This window comes from Euprymna scolopes, chromosome 25 (assembly GCF_053919585.1).
Source record: "Euprymna scolopes isolate OS-2025 chromosome 25, ASM5391958v1, whole genome shotgun sequence".
NCBI lineage: Eukaryota > Metazoa > Mollusca > Cephalopoda > Sepiida > Sepiolidae > Euprymna > Euprymna scolopes.
This window is the reverse complement of record NC_136506.1, coordinates 81,751,420-81,775,874: the sequence shown is the minus strand read 5'-3', so window position 1 is coordinate 81,775,874 and position 24,455 is coordinate 81,751,420. Positions and strand designations below refer to the sequence as shown.

The 24,455-nt window shown below is 34.2% G+C and overlaps 1 protein-coding gene and 1 pseudogene across 7 annotated transcripts in view; one reads left to right on the top strand and one right to left on the bottom strand.

The window, feature by feature from the left end:
• LOC145247464 (intersectin-1-like) overlaps positions 1–24,455 on the bottom strand; it is a 334,749-nt gene that overhangs the window by 302,500 nt on the left and 7,794 nt on the right. For 5 of the 7 annotated variants that reach the window (XM_080109253.1, XM_080109254.1, XM_080109255.1 and 2 more), the window contains exon 1: positions 20,805–20,923. The exons of the other annotated variants lie outside the window; for them this stretch is intronic. In XM_080109253.1, the coding sequence (XP_079965379.1) occupies positions 20,805–20,908 (104 nt within the window). In that variant the 5' untranslated portion in view covers positions 20,909–20,923. Of the gene's footprint in view, positions 1–20,804; positions 20,924–24,455 lie in introns of those variants that run through there. 7 annotated transcript variants of the gene reach the window in all.
• Positions 10,932–11,064, top strand: LOC145247693 (U2 spliceosomal RNA; annotated as a pseudogene).

Genomic DNA, 24,455 nt, shown 5'->3' with positions numbered 1-24,455 from the left:
TTGTTTTTATCTGTTGCTCTTGGTTCATCGGGTATATTTTTCAGATAAGTTGCTCCTATGTTGGAATGATGACAATCTTAAGATTATATACTTATGTCTCATGTAAAAAATTCGTATAAATTCCAAAAGTTTGGGGTCCTGGATATGACAAACTATATCCGATGGTGATGCCCCAGCTTGCAGGCCTTAGGGAGTGTGGAGCCACCCTTTAATTACCATTGGTCCCAGGTCCACTCTGACCCGGAGTGGTAGTACCTGTTAGGGTCCCAACTATGGATTAAATAGAATACAACTTAAAAATCAAATATACCATATTATAAAATCGTTCTTCAAAATCACCAGATTCGGCATTAAATAACCTGAAAAGGGTTGATATGCCGTAAAGCAAAACAACCAACCAAAAGTTTGGAAAAATAATCCAGTAAATATGCTACAATTATTTTTAAAAAAAAAATTGCAAAGACTAGCAGTTGAAGATTTTCTATCTTTTCAAATAATAGATTTCAAGAAAAGCAAGGGAAATAAGCCAGTTTGTCATAAATAGTGAGATTTTAAGTCTACTTTAATACATACAAGATACCTTCAATAAGTTTCAATACTTTTTTGTACAGGCATTTAAAATTGTCAAACTCTTGAAAATTTAGTATGTTATTGCGACACATCTTATAAGATGACTGACCAATTATGATTTCAGGTTCAACTGAACAGCTATAGCAGGAATTGGAATACACCCTACTAAAGCCTGATTGTCTCAGCTGGTGAATTTCAAAAATGCAATCTGGATGTGAGGACACTTTAGAAGGACAATGTGCAATAAAATTCTATTTCAAACTTGGGGGAAAATGCCACAGAAACATATGGAATGCTTCACACTGCTTTTGGATTATTTTGCATGAATTGAGCATTAGTTTTTGAGTGACATAAGAGATTCAAAGACAATAGGGAGTCTATGAGGGATGATGAGAGGTGTGGAAGGATTAAGAAGTCAAAATACATGTCGACTGGTCAAACAGAATTTCATGGATAAGGACCGTCGTGTATCTATAGAGACAATGAGTGCACAGTTTGATGTCAGTGTGGGAACTGTACACACAATTATTTGCGAGGAACTGAAGATGTGGAAGATTTGCGCAAATGTGATCTCAAGAGTGCTCCATCCTGGTTACAGACTATTTGACCAAGATGCGCATCAAGAGAGTTCCTCACCCGCCCCAGAGTCCAGACCTTGCTCCCCGTGACTTTTAGTTTTTCTTTAAGCTCAAGGAAAACTTTAGTGGCTGTCGTTATAAGATAATTGAGTAAAGAGGTTGTGACGAGGGTCATTGACACGCTCACACAAGAGGACTTCCAAGGGGACCTTCCAGAAGTTGTCGGAATGGTATAACAAGTGTATTGCAGCCGGGGGAGATTACTTCGAAGGGGACTAGAGTTTTATATGTGTACTATCAAAAAAAAAAAAAAAAAAAAAAGCCTGTACGAAAACAGTCTGGAAACTAATTCAAGGCACCTTGTACTTTAAAACCTACAATAAAACTTGATAATTGGATAAATTCTACTTTTAGTTGTAATTATTTTCTACTTGATCAACATTTGGAATTTATACTAATTGTAACATAACACGTAAAAACATTTTTTTTCACTTTGTTGAACTACACTTATTAGTGCAATCTTTGAAAATACTATTAATGGGTTTTACTCTCACATTGGAAGTTTTGGGTCTGGACAGCAGACTTCCTCAGTGGATGACCCAACTGAATATGATCAGCATCCTGTCCATAGTCAACATTACATTTGCTATTCATGCGTGGCTATTTTATAATGCATTTGTTCAAAATCCCAGTAGATTTCACAATCGCCATTTTTTTGTGGGGGGGGGGTAAAAGAGAAGAACTTGCGCTTGATTACTTTTATTCCATATTTTAATCGTTAAATGTTTACGCCATTATATGCAATTAGTTTCCGTTTTATATACGCCATTAAGTGTTAATAATTTGGACAATTGCTTTTTTAATCTACAATTATTTTTATTTGTTTTATCACTGAATCATCCAGACAATTGATTTTATACAATTATTTTATTAGTTAATCTGGACTTAACTATCAATGCTATTTATGTGTATAGGTGTTGATTTCTCCCCCCCCCCATCCAATTTCCTTATTTTTTGTTCTAGCTAAGGATAAAACATCTTACCGAATGCCAGACATTTATCCACTATCTCATACATCCCAACAAACAGATCTTTTTAAGATTCTAACCTTCCCATCAAGTGCAGTTGGTTGTATCTTTTTGCACTTGGTTCACCGAGCATGTTTACCAAGCAGTTTTGGAAATAATTTTTTCATAAGTATGATTGCTCCTGTAATTACAGGAATGGAGATCGTCCTATGATTCCAGTTTCTTTTCATGTCATACATAAAACCTTGGCATTTCGTTATTTTCTCCTCTTTCAGCTTTGTTTAAACCACTATCATTTGGGACACTAACTTCTACTAAGGTTGCTTCTTCCCCCTCCTTGTCCCATATAACTATGTCGGGTTTAATAACTCCATTTTCTAGATACATAGCATATTCATAGTGGATGGTGTATGACTTATTTTCAACTGTTATTTCTGGTATATGTTCAGAGGACTTGCTGCTACATTCAATATTCAACTTTTTACAGATGGTCCAGTGGAAATATTTACAGACTTCATTGTATCACACTTATATAATAGCCATTCCTCAGCAGAACCTTACAATTAAATGTCAAGTGGCTACATCCTACTTCTGTGTGGTAGAACCTGTACTTGTTGTTGCTGAGACCATTCATCTTCAAAGCATTGGTCATCAAGCCTTGATCTTGGCCAGCCATTATAATCCCTTCCTGATCACAGTGGAATGATCCTCTTTTTAGGCAGTCTATAGAACCTACTTTTGTCTATAAATCCCTGGGTCAATTCATATAGAAAAGCACTTGGCATGCTGTTGGTTGACCCATTCATAGTTTTTTTTTGTTCAATGGAAGATGTATTTTTAGCGACTCTGGAGTTTGGGACTTTTAGGTGGACATACAAACATACAGAAATCCAGACAATTGCACTTAAGGGAACAGTGAGGATACTAAAAAGAGCTCTCGGTTGGTTTCAATAAAAAGCAGGGGAATGCTGGCAGCTGGTTTGGCTGCCCCCATACCCAGCATTACAATCTTCAAAGAAAAAAAAAAAACTGCCTGTATTAGATAAATCACAATAAAATTATTTACATAAAAAAAAAAAAAAATGAACTATATCGCTAGTTTTTCAGATCAAGGGAAGTAACTGATGAATGACTTATCTCCAATAGTTTAAGGAGAGTAAAAAGTGAATCTTGGGTTTATTTTCGGCAGGTGTGTACCTCTCACTCTATATATTTTGCCCTTTAGTCCTCACATTCCTGGAGCAATGTTTCTGAAAAAGAGGGAAGAATTGCTGTTTCTGGCTTAGAATCTATTCCATTTAACACTTATTGTTGGCAAGTTTTTGACCGTGAAGTAGTAACCTTACATCAAATGGCTTCATGCCTTGTCTGGAGCGATTTCCATAAAAAATAAAGAAAGAAAGAATAGTTTCTTCTGGAACCTTATTTAATGAAATTTATTTTTGAATGTGATTGATGGTGAGTAAAGAACAAATCAAAATGTTCTGCCATGTACAGGGATTGAACTCGCAGACCTAAGATTATGAGACTTGTGTTTAATAGACACCTCCTTCCCTTATTTCACTTCTCATGCTATTGTAGTTTCAGATAATAACATTGTTAAAAGTTAATTAATTATTATCTATTCAATAATATTCTTAAAATAGTTTATATTGGGAGTTATTTATTGTTTATAGAATAAAGTGTAGCAATGGGTTTTAGCTGAGGATGTTTACATAAATTAGCTAGGTTAAATAAATAAAATGACCTTGGGTAGGCATATGTGGAAAGGTCACACACCGAGAGACGTGTTTTTTGAATGATGACGTAATGGAACTGAAGTCAAGAGGTCGGGAAGTTTAGTCAGTCGAAGAGTTTGAGTTTGGTCACGGAAGTGAACAGACATACTTCAAGCCAGGAAGCGAGACTGAAGAACAAGCATGTAGAGACGAAATGCAGACTCCTTGTGAAAACCATTTGAGACCTGAAATAAATTTATATTATAAAAATATAAAGTGTATTTCTGTGGTTTCACAAAAGAAGGAAGAACAGAGGTCTCAATTGGTTATGATGTTGGTCATTTCATGTTTCATCACGGAGATAGAAGAACTCTTCAAGAAAGAAAAGGTATGAAGCATATATTATTCTTCCTATAAAAAAAATGATACCTTTACATAAATATGAACTGTAATATGTGCCCGTGCGATAACTCTCTGATACAACATGACTCAGTTTATACGTCGATATCATATCCCTGGCTAAACAACAATACATACAATTTATACGTTTATAACGAGTGCCGTTATAAGAACAATATCTCCCACCCCCTATGTAATATAATTGTTTTGGTGCCGATCTCACACCCACTATGTAACAGTTGTTCATTACATGATATTCAGTAATGATTGGACAAACTGAAAGACATAGATTGAATAGCGCATCAGACTAAAAAGGTGGTTGAACAGTTTAGATTTGCACACATGATACGTGACCTGACATTGACAAAGATTTATTCTTAATTATTAGGCATTAATCTATTTTAAACCGTCAAAAAGAGATTAACGTGCAATGAAGATAATTCCTATCCTCAGAGATTTACTCGGAACTTAATACTACTTGCCAAATAATATTGTTTCGCCACGGCTACATAGTCTCTCTGGATGACATTGTTTATACCTAGATATATGGAAAGGAGTGCACTACTTTTTGCTGCAGCACATTTTTTTAATCCAGTAGTGGGGAGGCAAGTAAATAGAGACTTATTTGTAAACTGGGAGGGGGGGGCTTGCCAGGTCATAAAATATGATTAAATACATTTTAATTCATGCAGACTTCATATTTATTATTACAGAGCCAATTCTCTATTTAATATTATATTGTACCTAATATATAATACTTAGTGATTTAAAAAAGAAAAAGAAAAAAGAATGACTTGGGTGTCATCAACTAGAATTGAAACTAATGTTGGGATGATTAATCGAAATTGGGAAGGGAAAAAAAAAAATCTGGATTTTGGAAGTATCAGAACCAGCAAAATTTGTGCCTATTTTCTGATGCCAAAAACGATTCCTTTACCCATTATTTCTTTACACTGCTGGTACTACTACTACTACTAATAATAATAATACTAATAATAACATTTATTGATTTTAAACTACCAGTAAAACTAAAACCTATGGATCTCTACCTCACCCGTACATGTGTATTTTTACATTTGAGAAAATCTATGCACATTTAACGTGTTTTTACGGTAATCAGAAAAAATAACTTTATAGTTAAGCATTTAGAGATTTATAAAGAATCAGAATCAGTAATTGTGTCAGAATTGGGAAAAAATCTTGAAATCGTCCCATCACTAATTGAAATCAAAACATTTAGCACTCCTATCACATCTATTGATGTAGCTATCAAGATATAGGCAATAACGATTTAATATTACACGACTCTAAGAAATGAATTGAATTTGGTTACGCGTAGAAAGTAAAAAAATGCTTTCAAGTTGAAGTGAATAGAGTACGCATTATCAGTCGATTCATACAGAGATTTTACTTGTTATAAACCATCTTTGGATTACTATTTCTGTTAATTTCAGTGCTTGTGACTAATAGTTTGAGAATTTATCAGTTAAATATTTACACACAGACAGACACATACACATATTTATATAGATAAATGTTGGAAATAGTAAAATGTAGTTCCAAGCAGAAGAAAAAAAAATGGCAGCATAAATCGAGTTAGAGAAACTTTTTCAGATAAAGAATTAATCCGATCATGATCAGCATAACGTAATCGTGTCAAGATGGAAAGTTATTACTGAAGAATTCAAAGAGCTTCTGTATATTTTATAAAGAGATTCTGACATATGATTGGTTCGTTTTTAACACCCATGCTAATGCAGTAGAATTGCCAAACCAGTAATAGTCAGCTAATGTACTTCCTAATTTCTGGCGTAGCACTACCGGAAGTGGTGACAAGACGAAGCAGTTTCTTCACTTTTATTGTTCTTCAATATTTCTATTGTGAAGCGATTTATTAAAATAAAATATAAGAAAAGGATATGATTGAAAAGTATACAATAAAAATTAACCAAATTTTACAAATAACAAGTGAAGCAGGCATGGTCTCCCGTGAGTGCACAGTGAACGAGGCATAAAAAAAAAAAATAAGTTCAGCATCTGCCCTCCCCCCCCCACACACCATTTAGCACCAAAAGTTCCCAGGGAACGTCAAATCCTGGTGAAAATGAACATACGGTGCAATTTTAGGCCTTAACATATGTGTTCTGCACCATGCCAAAAAAAAGTAATAACTCAGTCCATTATTTGCCCCTCCCTCCTATTTAGCTCCAAAAACCCCCAAAGCCTTAACATATTTAAATCTGAGTTCAGCACCATACAAAACTGCTAAATAGACATGGACAGAAAATTTTGGACAAATATGGTAAAATAGTCCCAAAAATGGAGTGTTCTTATTGGCCCTAAAATAGCCCTTGGGGCACACCCAAGAGTTATCGCAAAGTATAGACAAACAAAATTATATAGAAATCAGTTAGTTATAACTTTTCAGAAATTTTTATAAAAATCCAAGGCATCAATTTTTTTTTTAATAATCACAAGTGTCAATTTTAGCCATTTTAACCCAAAAGGAACCCCTAGGGGGGGCAACTGGAGTTTTCCCGGAAAATCCGTTCTATTACTCATATCATGTTTAATGTTTGTGCAAAATTTCAAAAACTTCCAAGGCATAGCTGTTGAGAAAAGTGCGGACAGACGAACAGACCAGGGTGAATATACAGGTCCACCCCCTTTTGTCGGGGGACCAAAAATAACATAATTAGTCTTTAGATGCAATTTTAATAACAAAATTTTAAAAAATCAGTTTTTATTTTATTTGAAATTTTATAAGAAATATGTTTATGAAATTTGAAAAATAAGCTTTTATTTTATTTGAAATTTTATAAGAAATATGTTTATGAAATTTGAAAAATAAGTTTTTATTTTATTTGAAATTTTATAAGAAATGTTTATGAAATTTGAAAAATAAGTTTTTTTATTTGAATAATAAATATGTCTAGGAAAGTATAAAAATAAAATTATTGGAATCCAAATAAAATCTCAAACATCATAAAAAAAAACAAAAACGCATCCAATATATAATATTTCTAAAATAGTTTTAAAAGATTTTAAAAAGTATTTTCAATAATTCTTTTAAAAAAAAAAAATTCAGCAATTCTTAATTAAAATAAGACAAAGTCATTGAAATAAATAAAGAACGATTGGAAAACCCTGATACAAAAAAAAAAAAAAAAAAAAAAAAGCACAGGAGAAATATAAGCATGAGAGAAAAATCAAAGGAACTGATTTTCCTTGTCACAGCTTCCGGTTGCGCTACGCTGAAAGTTAGGAAATACATTAGCTGACTATAGCCACCAAACCTTTTTCAGTATGCTAAAAATATTGCAGTTTAATATTTCACAGATGAGCGAGTCTGAATGAGCTAAAAAATTACTGTTTTTATCTATTTCGTTTTTGCTAAAAACAAGTTTTTAAGTAACACTAAATCGTTTGAGAATAGAACTAAAACCGAGTTCATTCTAAATGATTTATGTGACAGGAAATAGGATTTTAACCAGGTCAAGTATTATGGTTCGTTTGTGCTTGTAAACTGAAAGAAACATTCAATTCTACACATGCCTTAAGGCACATAAGAGCCAATCAAGATGCCTGCGTGAATCCATGTAACTAAAGAGGCCACTCCTTAGTGAAACTGGCTGGTTTTAATTTCGTTTAATCCGTTCCACAAAAAGTATTAAGACAGATATAAGTGCTCTTATTGAGTCTCTATTTCTCCCTTCCTCCTCTACGGAAGTAAAGTTAGACACAAGGTCAGTGGAGAGAAAAATCCAGCTACTCAAAAGAGAACACTTGATAAGAACAAAAAAAGCATCTGTATAGTTCTTCAACTCACTCACTCTCTCTTTCAAAGAGGAACTCAAATGACAGAATTTCAAAAAAAACTTATCGTATACAACCACTATAATAATCTTTCTTTTTTTTTCAATTTTTACCACCACCATCAACAAAATGAAAAAAACACTAAATCTTCAATGGAAAAGTTGTTTTAACAAGGAAAGTTTCAGGAAAAAGAAAATGATTTTTAATCATTTTATAAAAATTATAACATTCAGTTTTCTAATTTTTCAAATTAAACTTGTCAAATAATGTTTTCAAAGATGAGAACAAGTTTCTCTATTATATTTAACTAACTGTACATACCTGGCATTGCAAGGTAAAAAAACATTGCCAGGTGGAGGGCTTAGTCCATACTATTTAAGATACACCAAATATCCAAAGTTTTTACGATTTTCCTGAAAGTATTTTGGATTTTTGGAAATATAAAACATGGCCATCTTCAGCTATGAAATTCAAACGGAAATAAAATCTCATAGCTTAAAGAGAAATAACTTGTAGGTTAAATGAAAACTTCATTCTGTTTTTAAACGTAATTAATAAATAAATTAACTTAATATAATACTAGCAGGCTGCCCAGTGTTGCTCGGTCATAAAATACGCATAAATATTATATTTTAATTAATGCAGATTTCTTATTTAATATAAACAGAAATACTGTAGGTATTTAATGGGACGTTAAATTCCTTAAAAAAAAAAAAAAGTAAAAAAGAAAATGGAAAGAAACTAAGACATGTGCATGCAAGTATTATGCATTTCCTAAACAGTTCATTTCTTGTAAAAAAAATATTAGAGCCGAGATCGAAACCAAAACCTAAAGACAGTGCGTCAAGTATGATAACCATTAGGCCAGCTTGCCACAATCTTTAAAAAGTGTTTTGATAAAGCGTCTTACTTAAGGGGGCGATTAATCAGGAATTTGTTTATGTTGGACTTGAAGACGTCCAAGTTGTAGTCAGGTGGGAAACAGGCAAACGGAAGAGAATTCCATGACAAAAATGGAAGTACATAACAATTAAATGATCCGGCTGTAAGCGTGATACAGAAAATAACACACATGCTATCGTATTAATATATAAATTTGTGAAACAATGTACCTTTTGTACGTATTAACCAAATTGTGAACACACAAACAGACAGAAATACAACTTTATTATAATAGATGTTCTTTTGACAAAAAAACGCATAATATAGTTTAATAAAAAATTCCTGAGAAGCCATTTTTGAACATGGCTGCATCTAGTTTAAATGCGTTAAAAAATTTTTTTAATGTAGAAGTAAAATGGATTTTAATGTAAACGATTTAATTTCCAAATTAAAAATACAATTTAAGATCAGTTTTACAAAATAGATCCATTTTGAGACAACGTTAAAAAAACTGAAAAATATTTAACCATAATGCTTCAGTAAAGTCTGTAAACAAGAGGATGTCATGTTGAAAAAAGGCCCCCTAGAGTTTCTCAAAAATCAATAGTAATGTTTGTTTTTTAATCTATATTATATTTTCATTTGTAGGTCTGTCCATTCAACTTTTTCTCAAAACTACTGAGCTCATCTAGTAGAAATTTTGTATCGACCTTTGTTATGATCAGGTGCAGCAAACTAAGTATTATGGTATCCATTCGATACACACAGATTAGCATTCGATTCAAAAATGAGAAAAATTTAACCATATTCAACCATCAACGACATAAAGCACTCATTCTAAGTCAACGGGCTATAACTTTTTCCCCCTTTTTTATTGGGGTAAAAAATCTACTTTAAACTATAACACATTTTTTGTCCAAATAACATTAATTAAATATAATAGTTTTAACAAAAAAGTGTTTTGAAATAGTGGCAAGCTGTATTTTTAGAATTTATTAAACTTAATATTAATACAGTTTCTTTATCAGTTCTCATTCCTAAAAGTACAAAAATAGCCATGATTGGGACCTATCTACATTTTCTTAGAGTGCTTCAGGCAATCAACCATAAACCACCTCTCTCCAAAGGGAGAGAATAATGCCGGAGAGCATAGCTTTTCGAGAATAACCACATTCCACACTATGATAACATTGTCTTTTAATAAAAGGACCATAATGGACCAAATTAAAAATTTGAATATTTACTCCACAATTCAAATTTATTTCATTTTCTTTCCTTCTCTTGTGTTGGGTCTGTAGCAGTTTGCAAGTAAAAAGTGGGTAAACATTTGTTTTTTTTTTGTTTTTTTTTGCATACCAAAACATGGAAAACGCCCTTTCAAATGTGAAAAGAAAAACCTTGTATTCATTAAGTTACCCTTCAAGTTGTTTATACCCCCTTCTCCATCCATTTTCACACAGTAAAAAATAAACTTTCCAGTCAGTGTTAAGTTACTTTACTAAAATAAAATTACATTTTTTTACTATTAGTTATTAAGAACTAGCAGGGCTACCTGGCATTACCCAGGGAAAAAATTGTAACATTTTTATTAAAACTATCTCTCCACCCACCCACCCCTAGTTCTTCCTCTCTATCTTCTCTGCCCAGTCCCATCCAATTTCTGGACACATACACACACACTTCTATAGATTCTTCAAAGAATGGGTCAGCATAAGGGAATTAACTTCTTAACTAAAAAAAAAAAGAGTTACTTCCCTTGATTAATCTAGCTGAAAAACCAATCCATCTTCCTTGACAAAATCTGTGCCAGCTTAGAATTACAGAATGAGCCATCATTTTCTAAGCAGTTTGGATCAAATGCCAATTAAGAAAATACAAACCTTGTTGATATTCGTTTTGTGGTTTTTGAGTTTTAGCCAGACATACAAACATACACACAAACTGTCTTTTGGCCTTTTGGCCGAGATCAAAGTGTAGTATCTGTTCTTCAGATGTGGCACTTCCATTTCTCGTTCTCTTTCAGTGGAGGAGAAATTCTTCACGACTGAGACAATTTTTATTTTTGTACCTTTTCTCCACGTTAAAAAACGACCCTGTCTAACTCTGTCCCGTGGGGAGGCATTCTAAATAGGTACATTATGTATGGAGATCTGTCTGATGTTGAAACTTTGGCTTAGAATGCCGATATTTACTTGCCTCCCTACAAGTACAGTTAGACACAAGGCCGATTTTTCATATGGGAAACGGCCAATTCCCCAAAAAGAGGTACTTTGGATTAGTACAAAAATAAAAATTGCCTCCGTCTAGAAGGATTTCTTCTCCACTGACCAAGAACAGAAATGGTGAAATGTAGTATCAGAATAGATACATTTTATGCCTAGCCAAAGGGTTTGTGTCTAACAAGGAGAAATCAGAGATTGAAGCTCAGTCAATCACTTTCCATGTACAAAATCGATTAAGAATTCTGTTAAGGCAAGAAAGGGTGCTCTGAGCAACACCTCTCCAGATAGGTAGAAGATTGTATCAGGATTGGTTGGTTGTTTTTGTTTTACGGCATATCAACCCTTTTTGGGTTATTTAATGCCGAATCCAAAGATTTTGAAGAAAATTTTTTTTAATAGAATATATTTGTTGTTTTCATGTCGGTTTCTATTTAACCTATAGTTGGGACCCTAACAGGTACTACCACTCTGGGTCAGAGTGGACCTGGGAGCAATGGTAATTAAAGGGTGGCTCCACACTCCCCAAAGCCCACAAGCTGGGGCCTCACCACTGGATATCGTTTAAGGTCATATCCAGGACCCCCATTGAGGGACTTTTACCCTCTTCAGGGAGGCAGTCGGCATATTCTAATGCCCCACCGACAGGGCCGTTGTATCAGGAATCAGGTAGTTTCTGGAGCGAAAGAATGATCCAAATATTTTCCAGCAACCTTAGCAAAGGATTTGATATAAGTCTTCCATTTACCTGAAAGTCATTTGTAGAAGTTTATCAAAGCAATTGCCTTCCTCAAGGAGAGAGACATTTTTTTCAACCGAGATAAAACAAGAATCTGAACATTGAGGTGAAAGGAGAGCAGCTTTGTTTCAGGTGTTACAAGTGATATGTACCTGGCTCATAGGTAGACGATTGTATAAGGAGCCAGGTATCTTCTGGAGCCGTAGACTGATACAAAACCATTTTTCCAGCAACCTTAGCAGATGATTGTACGTGTAAGCGTTTCATTTTAGATCTTGAGTGAAAGCCAGAAGCGGGAGGCTTCCTCAAGTAGTGATTCATTTAGACTGGGATAAAATAAGAATCTGAGTGTTGGAAGTGAAAAGAGAGCAGCTTCGTCTTATTTATTTTACTGTTATTTCACCCCAAACAAGGTGTAGTGCCACTTAGACATAAGGGGCTACTATTTTGGACCAATTCGACAGGTAATTGTCTGTATTTTTGAGATGAGGTGTTTTCATTGATTGAGATTGTCGGACTGACTTCCTCATCTTGGTTGTTATAGGCACAACATTTCGGCTGTTTTGCCCTCCGACCTTCGTCAGGTGTTTTGTATCGAACTGGGGAACCGTTTGTTAGGAGTCTCGAACCCAACCCTTTATTATTATTACGGGGGTACCGTGTTCGGACTCCAGCTAGGCTCTGGGGCATAGTTGTTGATTCTCTGTTTTGAATGTTACTTTTCACTGCCTTCGTGCAGGATTGAACTCAGCACCTTTGGGTAACTGTAAACTTTGATACGTCTAGGACCACTCGGCCATATGTCACTGGAGTCCGAACACGATACCCCCGTAATAATAATAAAGGGTTGGGTTCGAGACTCCTAACAAACGGTTCCCCAGTTCGATACAAAACACCTGATGAAGGCCGGAGAGCAAAACGGCCGAAACGTTGTGTCTATAACAACCAAGATGAGGAAGTCAGTCCGACAATCTCAATCAATGACAATTCGACAGGGTAGGGAGTTGAGCAGCAAAGTGTCTGTTTTGTTCTAGGTGTCAAAAGATGTATCTAACTTCTATAAATAGAGAATTGCATCAGAAGGTGTATACTTTCTGGAGTGAGCCAACCATTTTCCAGCAATTTTACCAACAGTAAAGAATCAAAGATTATATTCTAAAGTAAATTTGAAGAAAAAAAAAACAGCTTACATACAATCTTTTCGTTGAATTTATCAACATTTTTGGGTTTAATGACACAAAGTACAATACTTTTGTAAAAGATTCATTTTCATTCATGATCTATTAGTTGAACACAAGTTGCTCAGACTTAACTGACATTTTGGATAAGATTAAGATAAATGGATAATATTTTGTTTAATTTACTGCAAGTTCAGTCCTCTGTAAGATTAAACACATTCCTTCTAGAACGAGGCAACTTTCATTTTTGCTCTCAATCCAGAAAGTGGCTCTTTTTTTAGGATGCTAGATTTTTCCTGCAGTAAAAAAAAAAGAAAAAAAAGCGATCTTGTGTCTAACTTTGCCCTTTGTAAGTTGAAGCAAGTAAATAAGGACTATTTCCTCCCCCGATCTATACTAAATACTTCACCCTTATAAAGGGTAAAAGCAATTCGAGGATAAGTGTTAGTGAGATTTTTAATTTAACAATGGAACAGTATTATGAAAGCATTGACAACCAGGAAAACTTTTTTTTTTTTTTTTTTTACAAGGGAGTCACCACTTATCAAAGCCTAGAGACCATTTAAGGATAACAGTTAAAGAGTGTCAGGGGAATGACAACATCTTGATGATTGATAATGATGGCTGAAATTGGGCATAATTTGATTATTCCAGTTAGTAGCTCAACAAGTATTTGTTTACATTTGACTTGAAAATGATCATATTGTAGTCAGCTGGGAAGCTGCCTTATGGTGTTGTGCTACACAGATCTATGTTATAATCAGCTGGGAAGTAGTCTTGTGGTATTATGTTCCACAAGTGGGTAGTTTTAGGAAAAAAACTCTGCTCATGGAATTTACGTTCAGTTTTAGGCACAGATAGAGAGCAGGACAAATTGTTAACAGTGGTTGTAGTTAGAAAAGTGTTGTTGTGAATGTTTTATGGGGGTGGAGGCATAAATTGCAGCTCAGTTGAGCACCTGCTACAATAATGATAAAATAGGCAGATATGAATAAAAATGGTGGTTGACATATGAGGATGTATCAAGTGGCAACAAGCAACAACCCGCTCACACACCTGTAAGTAGATGGTGTTCGACCAATGGCCACTTTCATTTCTCCAGGAAATGATGAAACGTTATCTCTTGATGACAGCAATTTGATAAAATGATTAATTATTAAACCTAGATTTTCGAAGTTTAAAACTGCCTTACAAACATTTTACGCTAAAAAAACATGACAATTTCTTTTAATAATGACTAGCAGAGCTACCTGATGTCACCCTAGAGTCAAAAAATTAAGATATCATGTTTCTGACTTTTGGAGATGAGGATTGATTATTCACATTTGGATTCTCCGAACGACTGTTCTTATCTTCAATGTTATTTTCATGTTTTGGTCGATGTAACCTCCAAACTTCTTCAGGTGTCTCTGGAATCTTTCTTCGGACTCTAGAATCTGCATGGAATTTCAAACAGAACTCTTAATTTAATCCATAGGGGCAGCACCTTCTCATTCTGTCAGCAATGACTGGGTAGAAGTTCCAAGTAATTCACAATATATTCTAAGTGCCGACAGCAGTGAGGATTGAACTTTCAAGAGGATTGCCACTTCTACAATTGAATTTTACTAAGTACTTTATCCACCACATTGCAGGTCTTATCGCACATACAAACTTTTGCAAGTGATGATTCAATAGAAAACAATGATAAAGTCACCAACAGTTGAATGAAATCAAAGATCTAAAGCTCAGTTATCCGACCAGTTGCAATTTATGGTGCCAAATGTTGGTCATCCACAAAGGAGCTGGAGAACAGCCTCAGCATCATGGTGACAATGATTCTGTATTGGATATTAGTAAGGCTACCCAGCGTTGTCCAGAGCAAAAATGCAAGATTTCTATCTCTTTATCTTTCTCCCTTTTTAACACAGTTTGTTACTCTCTCTGAACACATACAGACAACTTCTTTATAGATTCCTCAAGGAAGGAGTAATTGCTTGATAAAAAAAAAATTAGTTCTCTTTAGTAGATAAAAACGACTGAAATAAAAAAAAATAAAAAATCAACGATGCCCTTTGACAAAATTTGCACTAATTTAGAGTAAAAATAAAATTTTTAAAAATGAATATTTTTTTTCTAAATTTTGGATATTATTCATCTATGACAATGCTAATCAAGAATATATCAACTTTGTGAGTGTTTGTTTTGTAGTTTTGGATTTTCAACTGGCCATACACACATACAAACATCTGTTCTTTATATAATAGATCACAAATTACCCTACGTAACCACATCACCAATTATAGGATTCACAGGTATTTACAGAACAACACCAATCTCTGGAAAGTTCTATGATGAACCTCAACTGAGATGATATGGTCATGTCTTGTGAGTCAACGGCAGCTTTGCCATGGCGACATACGAACTGACATTTAAGGCCAGGCGGCCATGAAAATGGACAAAAACAGCATTAGCAAGACATGCTTCATTGGCATAATCAAAAATAATTAATGGCGTACATCTCAATCAAGCATGCATCCAAAAGAAATGGAAAGACAAATAATATCTGTGGACCCTACAATATGATACGAGACTACACAAAGAAGGAGATCAGTAGCCGACTGTGTGAAAACAGATACCAGTAAGATTGAAAGAAAGTAATTTTGTTATTTCTACTCTTCCCCCATACACAAATTACGTCCTTAGTGATCTGAATCAAATGAATATTAATGTATTTTCTTTTTAGCATAACCAGCTCAGAGTCATACTAAATCGGAATATGTAAGTTTAGTCAGTTTATCGTTGACAGTTGTGTCTCAGACATGCCCCTTATTGCTCTCTTGTGTCTTGAACACGCCCTTTATTGCTATCATGTGTCTCGAATATACCCGTTGTTGCTCTTTTGTGTCTTGAACACTTTACGTCTCGAACATGTGCTTTTCTTAACACTGGCCACGCTTTGAACACCACTCCTTTGAACACTACAAACACGTTATTTTCATTTCTGCTGTGACGTTACACCGCACACTGACTGGCTCAATCATTTGCGTGTGTCTACAGCTGATAATCAAGCGTCAGCGGCTCTATTACACTTGGTGTTGCCTAGAACAAAAGTGTAACATTTCTTAAACTTCTATCTCTTTAATTCTTCACGTTCATCTCGCTTTCTTCCTCCCTCTCCACCTCCTTTCTCCTCCACCCAGCCAATTCCTCTCTACTTTGACATACACACGTACATATATGTGTAATAGCAGCATGTCCTGGGAACATCAACCTGAAAGAACAGTTGGAAATGACTTATATACTATACATTATGACCATGTAATCCCTACAGGCACCTACCTAGAAAATATTGCTGTCAAACCTGAATTATATGGAATAAGTCAGAGAGAATGGCAACCTTGGTTGAAGTGTGTCCCTAATGATGGATGCCTAAATAGAGCTGAAAGGGAAAAACAGACCAAATACCAAGATCTTATGAACGATACAAAAAGAAACTGGAATCTTAGGGAGATATCAATCATACCAGTTATTATAGGTGCTACAGGGCTTATGAAGAAGAACTTGAAGTCCTACCTAACTAATGTTCCTGGTGAACCAAGTGCAAAAGAGATCCAGTCAATTGCACTTAAGGGAACAGCGAGGATACTAAAAGAGCTCTCGGCTGGTTTCAATAAAAAGCAGGGCAATGTTGGCAGCCGGTTTGGCTGTCCCATACCCAGCATTAAGTCTTCAAAGGAAGAAAATTTAAAAAGCATAGTAGATTCCTCAAAGAATAAATTGGCATTTTCTTTTAAAATTAGTACATAATTTTTTCATTAAAAAAAGAAAAAGAAAAAAAACTCATTAACAAAACCTAATCCAGTTGATCCATAATATCTACTCTAATATAAAAGTCAGTGTGTTTGCAAGTTCCTTCCTCATAGGTTCCAAAACGATTGAGCCTATCTTTTGCAAATTTCACACAAAACTAATTTATATTTCTTTTGGTGTTCTTACATATGTTTTGTACAGAAATTCATCCGATAAGTATCGGAAATCAAAAATAATCTGCTCTTAAAAATAATCTTTCTTATAGATAAAAAAAGAATTTTTACAGGGGAATATTTTACCTTAAACCGACCAAGGGAGATAATAAAATTTGAGCAAATCATTTCTTAAAAAAAAAAAAAAAAGAAAGAAAGAATTATTGACATCTGGAGATATAGCTCAGTGGTAGAGCATTCGACTACAGATTAAATGATCCCCTATTCAAACCTGGGTCTACCTCACCATTTTATTTTAATTTTTCTTATTAATGAGTTCAATTTACAATAAAAGAAGCGGCACTATTTAAAATCGTTGCAAAGCATTTCTTCATTTGCATATTTTAAAACTTAACATTGACTTTTTCAGGGCATTCATCGTCAAGCCCAAATATCAACAGACGTTATATTCTAAACAATGACGGAATTTGACAAACAACATTTTTTTTTTCTTTTTTTACAAATTAGTTCACCAGGCAAATTATTCTTCATAATATATAATCTATAATACAAATCTCACCTGCCTGTTTAATGTATGTCTGCCTAAAACTTTCAACAGAGGCGACAGATATTCACAAGATCAGTCTCATTTTGAAGCTCAACCATTCGGATGACAAATATCGAAAAATTGGCTGAAAACATGAATTCTTTCACCCTCAACTGGGCACTTTTCTACAGGGAAGGGTTGCATTTTTCCCCGATATTTTTAAAAGTCATCTCCTCTTTTCGATTGTCTAGCATTAAACCTATGTCACTTCTGGTTTGGCAATGAGCGCAACAGCAAAGACGTCTGGGTTTTTTTTTTTTTTCATGTTTTTTGCCTCCTCCGCGATATGGGTTCGAGCCTGCCTGCCTACTACCACTTTCTTTTTTTTGCTCAACACCCACATCCAAACACCCGGGCAATGCTGGGCACCCAGGCTAATATTCAATAGAGGATTGATTTTTATAATAATACATATGCAATCTGCATAAATTAAAATATCATGTTTAAGCGTATTGCAAGACCAGGCATTCATCCAGAGCAACACTAATCAAGAATACACCAACTTTTGAGGTGTTTGTTTTGTAGTTTTTGATTTTTAACACACATACAGAACTGCTATTTATATAACAGATTATACTAAAGCTGAATTAATCAACGTTTGTTTCTCTAATAGTTTTTTCCTATATATTTTACTCACATAAAATACATGCTAAACTATACCTAAGTTTTAGGATTAAGGGATGTTTGAAAGAATCTATCACTTTCACCCTCTCTCACTATGTTATTCTATACATACAACATTCTCACTCTTTTTTTATTAAAAATCCAAGGTAATAAAGAAAAACAAAAGATTGGAATAGTTGGACTAGTCCATTACAAACAAAAGGAAATAACATCACAAGACAACCTTATAACCTTTGCTTTCCCCTACTTTGTCTTTTTGTCCTTTAGGGTAGCAGGACAGCACTACGCTCAAAAGAAAAGTAAGCCTTCTTCTGATATTTTAATTTATGCTGATTACGTATGTATTATTATAGAATCAATTGAATATTATATAATAAGAGGAATAATTTGCCCGGTGGACTAATTTGCAAAGAAATTTACAAAAATAACGTCATTCATCAAATTCTGTCTGTGTTTGTTTACGATATCACGTCAGCTGATATTTGGGATTGACGATGAATGCCCTGAAAAAGTCACCTCTGATTAAGGTTTAGTTTTAAAATATGCAAACAAAGAACAGATTTGTGGCAATTTTTATTGGTAGCTATTCTTTTATCGTAATTTGAACTCGTTAAGAAAAATGTAAAATGGTGAGGTACATACTAAAAGAATGAATGAGAGATCTTGGATTAGTAGAAGTAGAACAGTTGAGATAGCAAGGTCAGTTAATAGAGGAAGGCCAAGGAAAACATGAGAGAAAGTGATAAAAATGAATTGGAGAGACAGAGGGATAAATAAATACCTGGCCAGATATGGGTTAGTTTGGAAGTCAATTTCTTAAAAGCGTCTAGCCCATCAGCATGTGAATAAAACGAGCATTATGACGATGATGGTGGTGGTGGTGATGATGATATTAGAAGATTAAAGAAGATCGACTGGCTATGATTTCTGAATCTTTATTCTAATTGTATCGTCCTTGTACCAAATTAAAAATAGGTATCTATGTCAAAGAAAAAGCGTTTGTTTGTTTTCTTTTTAAATCACCCACTTATCTAATTACTTAGCAATTTGGATAAGCTAGTGCCACTAACGAGTGGAGCGTTTTTGTCTTGTCTCGTGTAACAAGCCAATCAAATTAATTATTTCGTTTTTATTACTGCCCATGTTGAAGTCAGGCATCAGTAATTGAACATTTTGTATGAATTAATATCACTTTTTGTCTTTTTTAATGAATGAAACATTTTATAGATGATTAATAAAAGATTCATTCAACACATGTCGAGATTTTAAACATTTAAGTGTATGGATGGCTGGCTGGCCTAATGGACATTGTTGCAAACGAATTATTTAGAAACACATTCTTAACACGGAGAGGGGAAGGTGTTTTGTGACTATTCTGTACTTTTACCGAACAAGCGTCTTCAGGGTTCATAGAGATTTTCAATGTCCATTTTCAAGGCTTTTCAAAGTTTTCAAGGAGTTCTCCAGACAAAATTCAAGTTTTCAAAACAAATCCACAGCGATTCAAAGAAATTATCAAAAATCAAATATACAACAAATAAATGTTACTATAGTTAATATAAGTTACTTTGCAACCAACATGCATAATGTTTTAGCGTTTTTAAGTAATTTTAAATGCTTTTTATTTCATTTTCATTCTCATTTGCGTCATCGTCGAAATCGACGGACTGCCTGGAAGAGAGATTTCATCTCAAATATTAACTCTTTACAACTTAATTTCTAACCAAGACGGTTACCATCTTGTCCATTTTTTTCTATAGCCTGACAGGCCTAATTTTAAATTATCACAATTTTTTTTTTCGGGGGGGGGGCGCCATTAGAGAGTCTCGTCTGTGTGCAATGAAAGCATTTTTTTTTTTGAGGCAGGGTTAATTTTATTTATGGCAGCTGCCACTACTCCTTCCTCTTTGTGCCCTCATCCTCCTAAAAAATTAAATTATAAATGAGAACAAAAATAGACGGAGATTTGAATCTTTATCACAAAACTACCTGAAGTAATTTTGTGATAAAGGGGCGTAATTCTTGTATCCACAGTAATACTATGCAATTTCCGAACAATGTATTTCGATTTTATTTTCAATATATTTAAAAATATTTTAATGGTATTTTTATTAATACTTAAAAAATAATTTAATAGTGTTTATTTTGATTTTATTTTTAATATTAAGTCAAAAAATGTTACTGGACATAAAGAATACAATTTTCAAGGTCTTTTCAAGACATTTTCCATATTTTCAAGGTAATAATAGAAATAAGGCCTTTTCAAGACATTTTCCATATTTTCAAGGTAATAATAGAAATAAGGCCTTTTCAAGACATTTTCCATATTTTCAAGGTAATAATAGAAATAAGGCCTTTTCAAGACATTTTCCATATTTTCAAGGTAATAATAGAAATAAGGCCTTTTCAAGACATTTTCCATATTTTCAAGGTAATAATAGAAATAAGGCTTTTTTTCAAGACAAAAGTCAAAATTCAAGGACATTTCAAGTTTGTACGAACCCTGAATTACTTCTCTTGCTTAATAGATGACATCTTGATTTTGTTACATCATTCACTGTTTTAATGGATGACGTCATCCATTTGATTTTTATTAATGACGTCATACTTTACTGATGACCTCAGCTATGCACTGCTATCTCTTAGTACCTCTGTCTTAATGAATAAAAGTTACAAAAGTAACATTTCTTTATTAAAACTTCTAGCTTTCTATCCTTCTCACTCCTGTTTCCCTTCCCAACTCCCTCTTTCTTTTCCACCCAGCCTATTCCTCTCTAGCTGGACACACACAACTTTTCTTTATATAATAGATTCCTTATGGAATTAGTCAGCATTTTATTTCCAGATTAGTGCATACAAATACTGAAAAAAAAAAAAAAAAAAAAAAAAAAAAAAAAACGCCCCTCCCCCTCCTCCTTTGACAAAACCTGGCCAAATTGATCCTCAGAGAAAGAATAATTTTTTCTAAATTTTAGATATTCATACAGGTTAATGTTGATAAAGAAAATACCAACTTTATGGTTGTATGTTTTGTAGTTCTTGACTTTTAGCTGGACATACAAACATACAGAATATCCCCCAGTGTCTAAGGTCATTCTCTATAAGGGTTTATCAACCTAGCACGAAGGTCCTTTCACGGAAAGTAAACCCTGACGAAATATTCAAAACCACATAGTATTCACAGCACAAATAAGATCTTGCTACGGCCAACCTACAATGGCTTTTATGAGGAATCATGGTGCACCTTGTCCAAACGATATTACTCAAACGATTCTTTTATCTTTATTTGGTTTTGTTTAAAGCCAAACCTTCCACTGCTAGTAGTAATGATAAAATAATGAATATTTTATTTTAAATTGACAAAAAATCTAAATCCATACATCTCCTCTTCTCCTCAGGTGTGCTTTTTAAGTTTGAGAAAACATATACACGTTTAACATGTTTATACGGTAATCACGAAACAATAACTTCATAGTTAAATATTTAAAGATTTATAATAATCAGAATTGGGAATAATCATGGAATTGTCACATCACTAATTCAGACACACAAAATTTATTTAATTTTGTTTTCCATTTTTTTTAATTGCAGCTTTAGAGTTATCGTTTAAAGGTGGTCACTGAGTTTGGACTATGGGTAATATAGACATCTTTTGCCTTTGAAATAAAGGTGATAAAGTAATTCAAGTGATCTTAAAAAAATTTGTTTTTTGATGGAAATCGCTCAAGACAAGGCATGAAGCCACTTGATGTAAAGAGTTAAGAACGAAAGCTGATTATTGCAAAGACAGGAGATACCTACTGACCTTAGTCTTGAAAACACCAGGGTTGTAGGTAGAAGGGAAACAATGAGCAGGAAGAGAGTTCCACAATCTTGCCACCCTTGGAAAGAAGCTACTCGAATAGAAACTTTGCTAATAACAGAGACGACTAACATTCACATTCAATGCTGCAAAGACTAAGATCCTTTCCTTTAATAACTACAAGAAACCTTCTCAACCACTAATAGCCATGGCTAATAATACTTTACCAAAAAGTATTTCTTCAAACTCCTCGGCTTAACATTCACAGGGAACACGAGTTAGAACAGATACATTGAACGCAATGCCAAGGCAGCTGCAAAGAAGGTTGGCTCTCTCTCTACTATGCTAGAAAGTTACTTACGCCTGAGCGTATCCAGTACCTCTATAAGGCCACTATTCACCTTGTATGGAGTATTGTTGCCACATTCATGCTGGTGCATCTGCTACTAGTCTCTCCCTCTTAAACAGGGTTCAAAAGGCAGTTGCTAACCTAATAGGTCTGCCACTATCAGTTCAGCTTCAACAGCTGTCCCATCAACAAAATGTTGCATCTCTGCCTGTTTTACAAGTACTTTAATGGTAGGTGCTTGACGAACTACAAACCCTTGTACCTTCTCGATGTAAATACCCCCGACAAAACTAACAAGCAGCAAAATTCCACCCCTACACAGTAGAAATCCCCAAATGTAAGAAAGTCTTCTACTCTAATAGTTTCTTCCCTAGAACTGCTAGACTTTGGAATTCCCTTCCGGGTTCCTGCTTCCCTGACTGTACTGCCATGCAAAAATTCAAGTGCAATGTAAACAGACATCTTACTGCTCAACTCCCTACATATTACCTCTACAAATTATGTCTCAGATAGTAGCCCCTACATCAAAGTGGCACTGTACCTTGTTTGGGGTAAAAATGCAATAAAACAAAAAAAAACGGCGATATGTAGTTGGATCAGATTGATCACAAGCAATTTTAAAGATACGGACAAGAGAGGATTCCTTCCAATAAAAAGGAAAACAGGACTGACACAAATAGAGATTAAATAATTACTAGAGGATAGAAGAAAGTTTAGGTACATACTATTTGAGAACAGGAATTAAATCAGGACCAGAAGTCTCAGATTGGTCAAGATCAACAAGAATTCTAGCAACCATCTTTGGAGCGATAATTATAGAATCAAAAGTGATCAGTTTTCAAAGGAAAATAAGAATTGTCAGCAAAAAGATAAGCAAAGAGATCAGTCTTTTCCATAAAAGATGAAATGATTTGAAGATCATTAAAAAAGGGAGGAATAGCAGACTTGCTACTATTAATAACACTATTATTTATTAATAACACTTATTTATTAATAACACTATTATGGATTCTCCAAATATCAAGAGAACCAACTTTTTGAGATGAGATAGAGTCATGAATCCTTTGAAAATAGCTAGAGTTGGGTTCAAAAATTGCTCTCGTTTAGACATTGTTAGCTCTTCTGTAGGATTGTCCAGCAGCCTCAGAACCATCCTGACGATACTGATTGAGGTAATGATTATGATGGGCAATGGCAGAAGCACAAACAGAGGAAAACCAGTAAAGAGAGTGAGATTTGGTTTGAAACTGACGATGAGAAGACAAACCAAAAATAGGATCCTATGGAATGTCACATAGGAAGCTGTGAAGCCCATTCCAATCAACCCTATTGTCGTTAAACATCTTATAGAAATGACAACCAATTGAAGACTTAAAAAATCAATCTCAACATCAAGAACAGCATTATCAGAAGAGCCCAATGAGAAGAGGAAACAGAACAAGATACAAAAACAAAGGTGAGAAAATGATCAAGTAATGAAGATCATTGTCAGGAAAACATGTAGGGAAGGTGACAATTTGAGGCAAGTCATGAGTTAAGATAGATTTCACCAGCAAGATCTGTGTGATCAGAGTGGAAAGCCAGTTAGAATGGTGAGCATTAAAGTCACTGAAGACAAAGTTGTAACACATTATCAATACTGTTGAATATAGCTTCAACAATAGCAGTTACTGTCAGAAGGCAAACTGTATAAAAAGAAAAAATAGGAAGTGGAGTTCAGCAAAAACAACATCAAACAGATAAAAGAACATCCATGATATTCAAGATTGCGGACACGTACAATGGAGAGATCTTTGTGAAGAAAAATAGCAAGACCATGCAAATACATGATAGAGTCTAAACGGACAAAAAACAAATAACCCTCCATATGTAGATCATTGCTATCAATGGAAGAATCTAAATTAATCTCACAAAGAGCAAGAACGTGAAGATATTTGTGCAAAAGAAAGGACTGAACATCAGGAAAGTTTGACCAGAGATCTCTGATGTTACTCGAATAGTA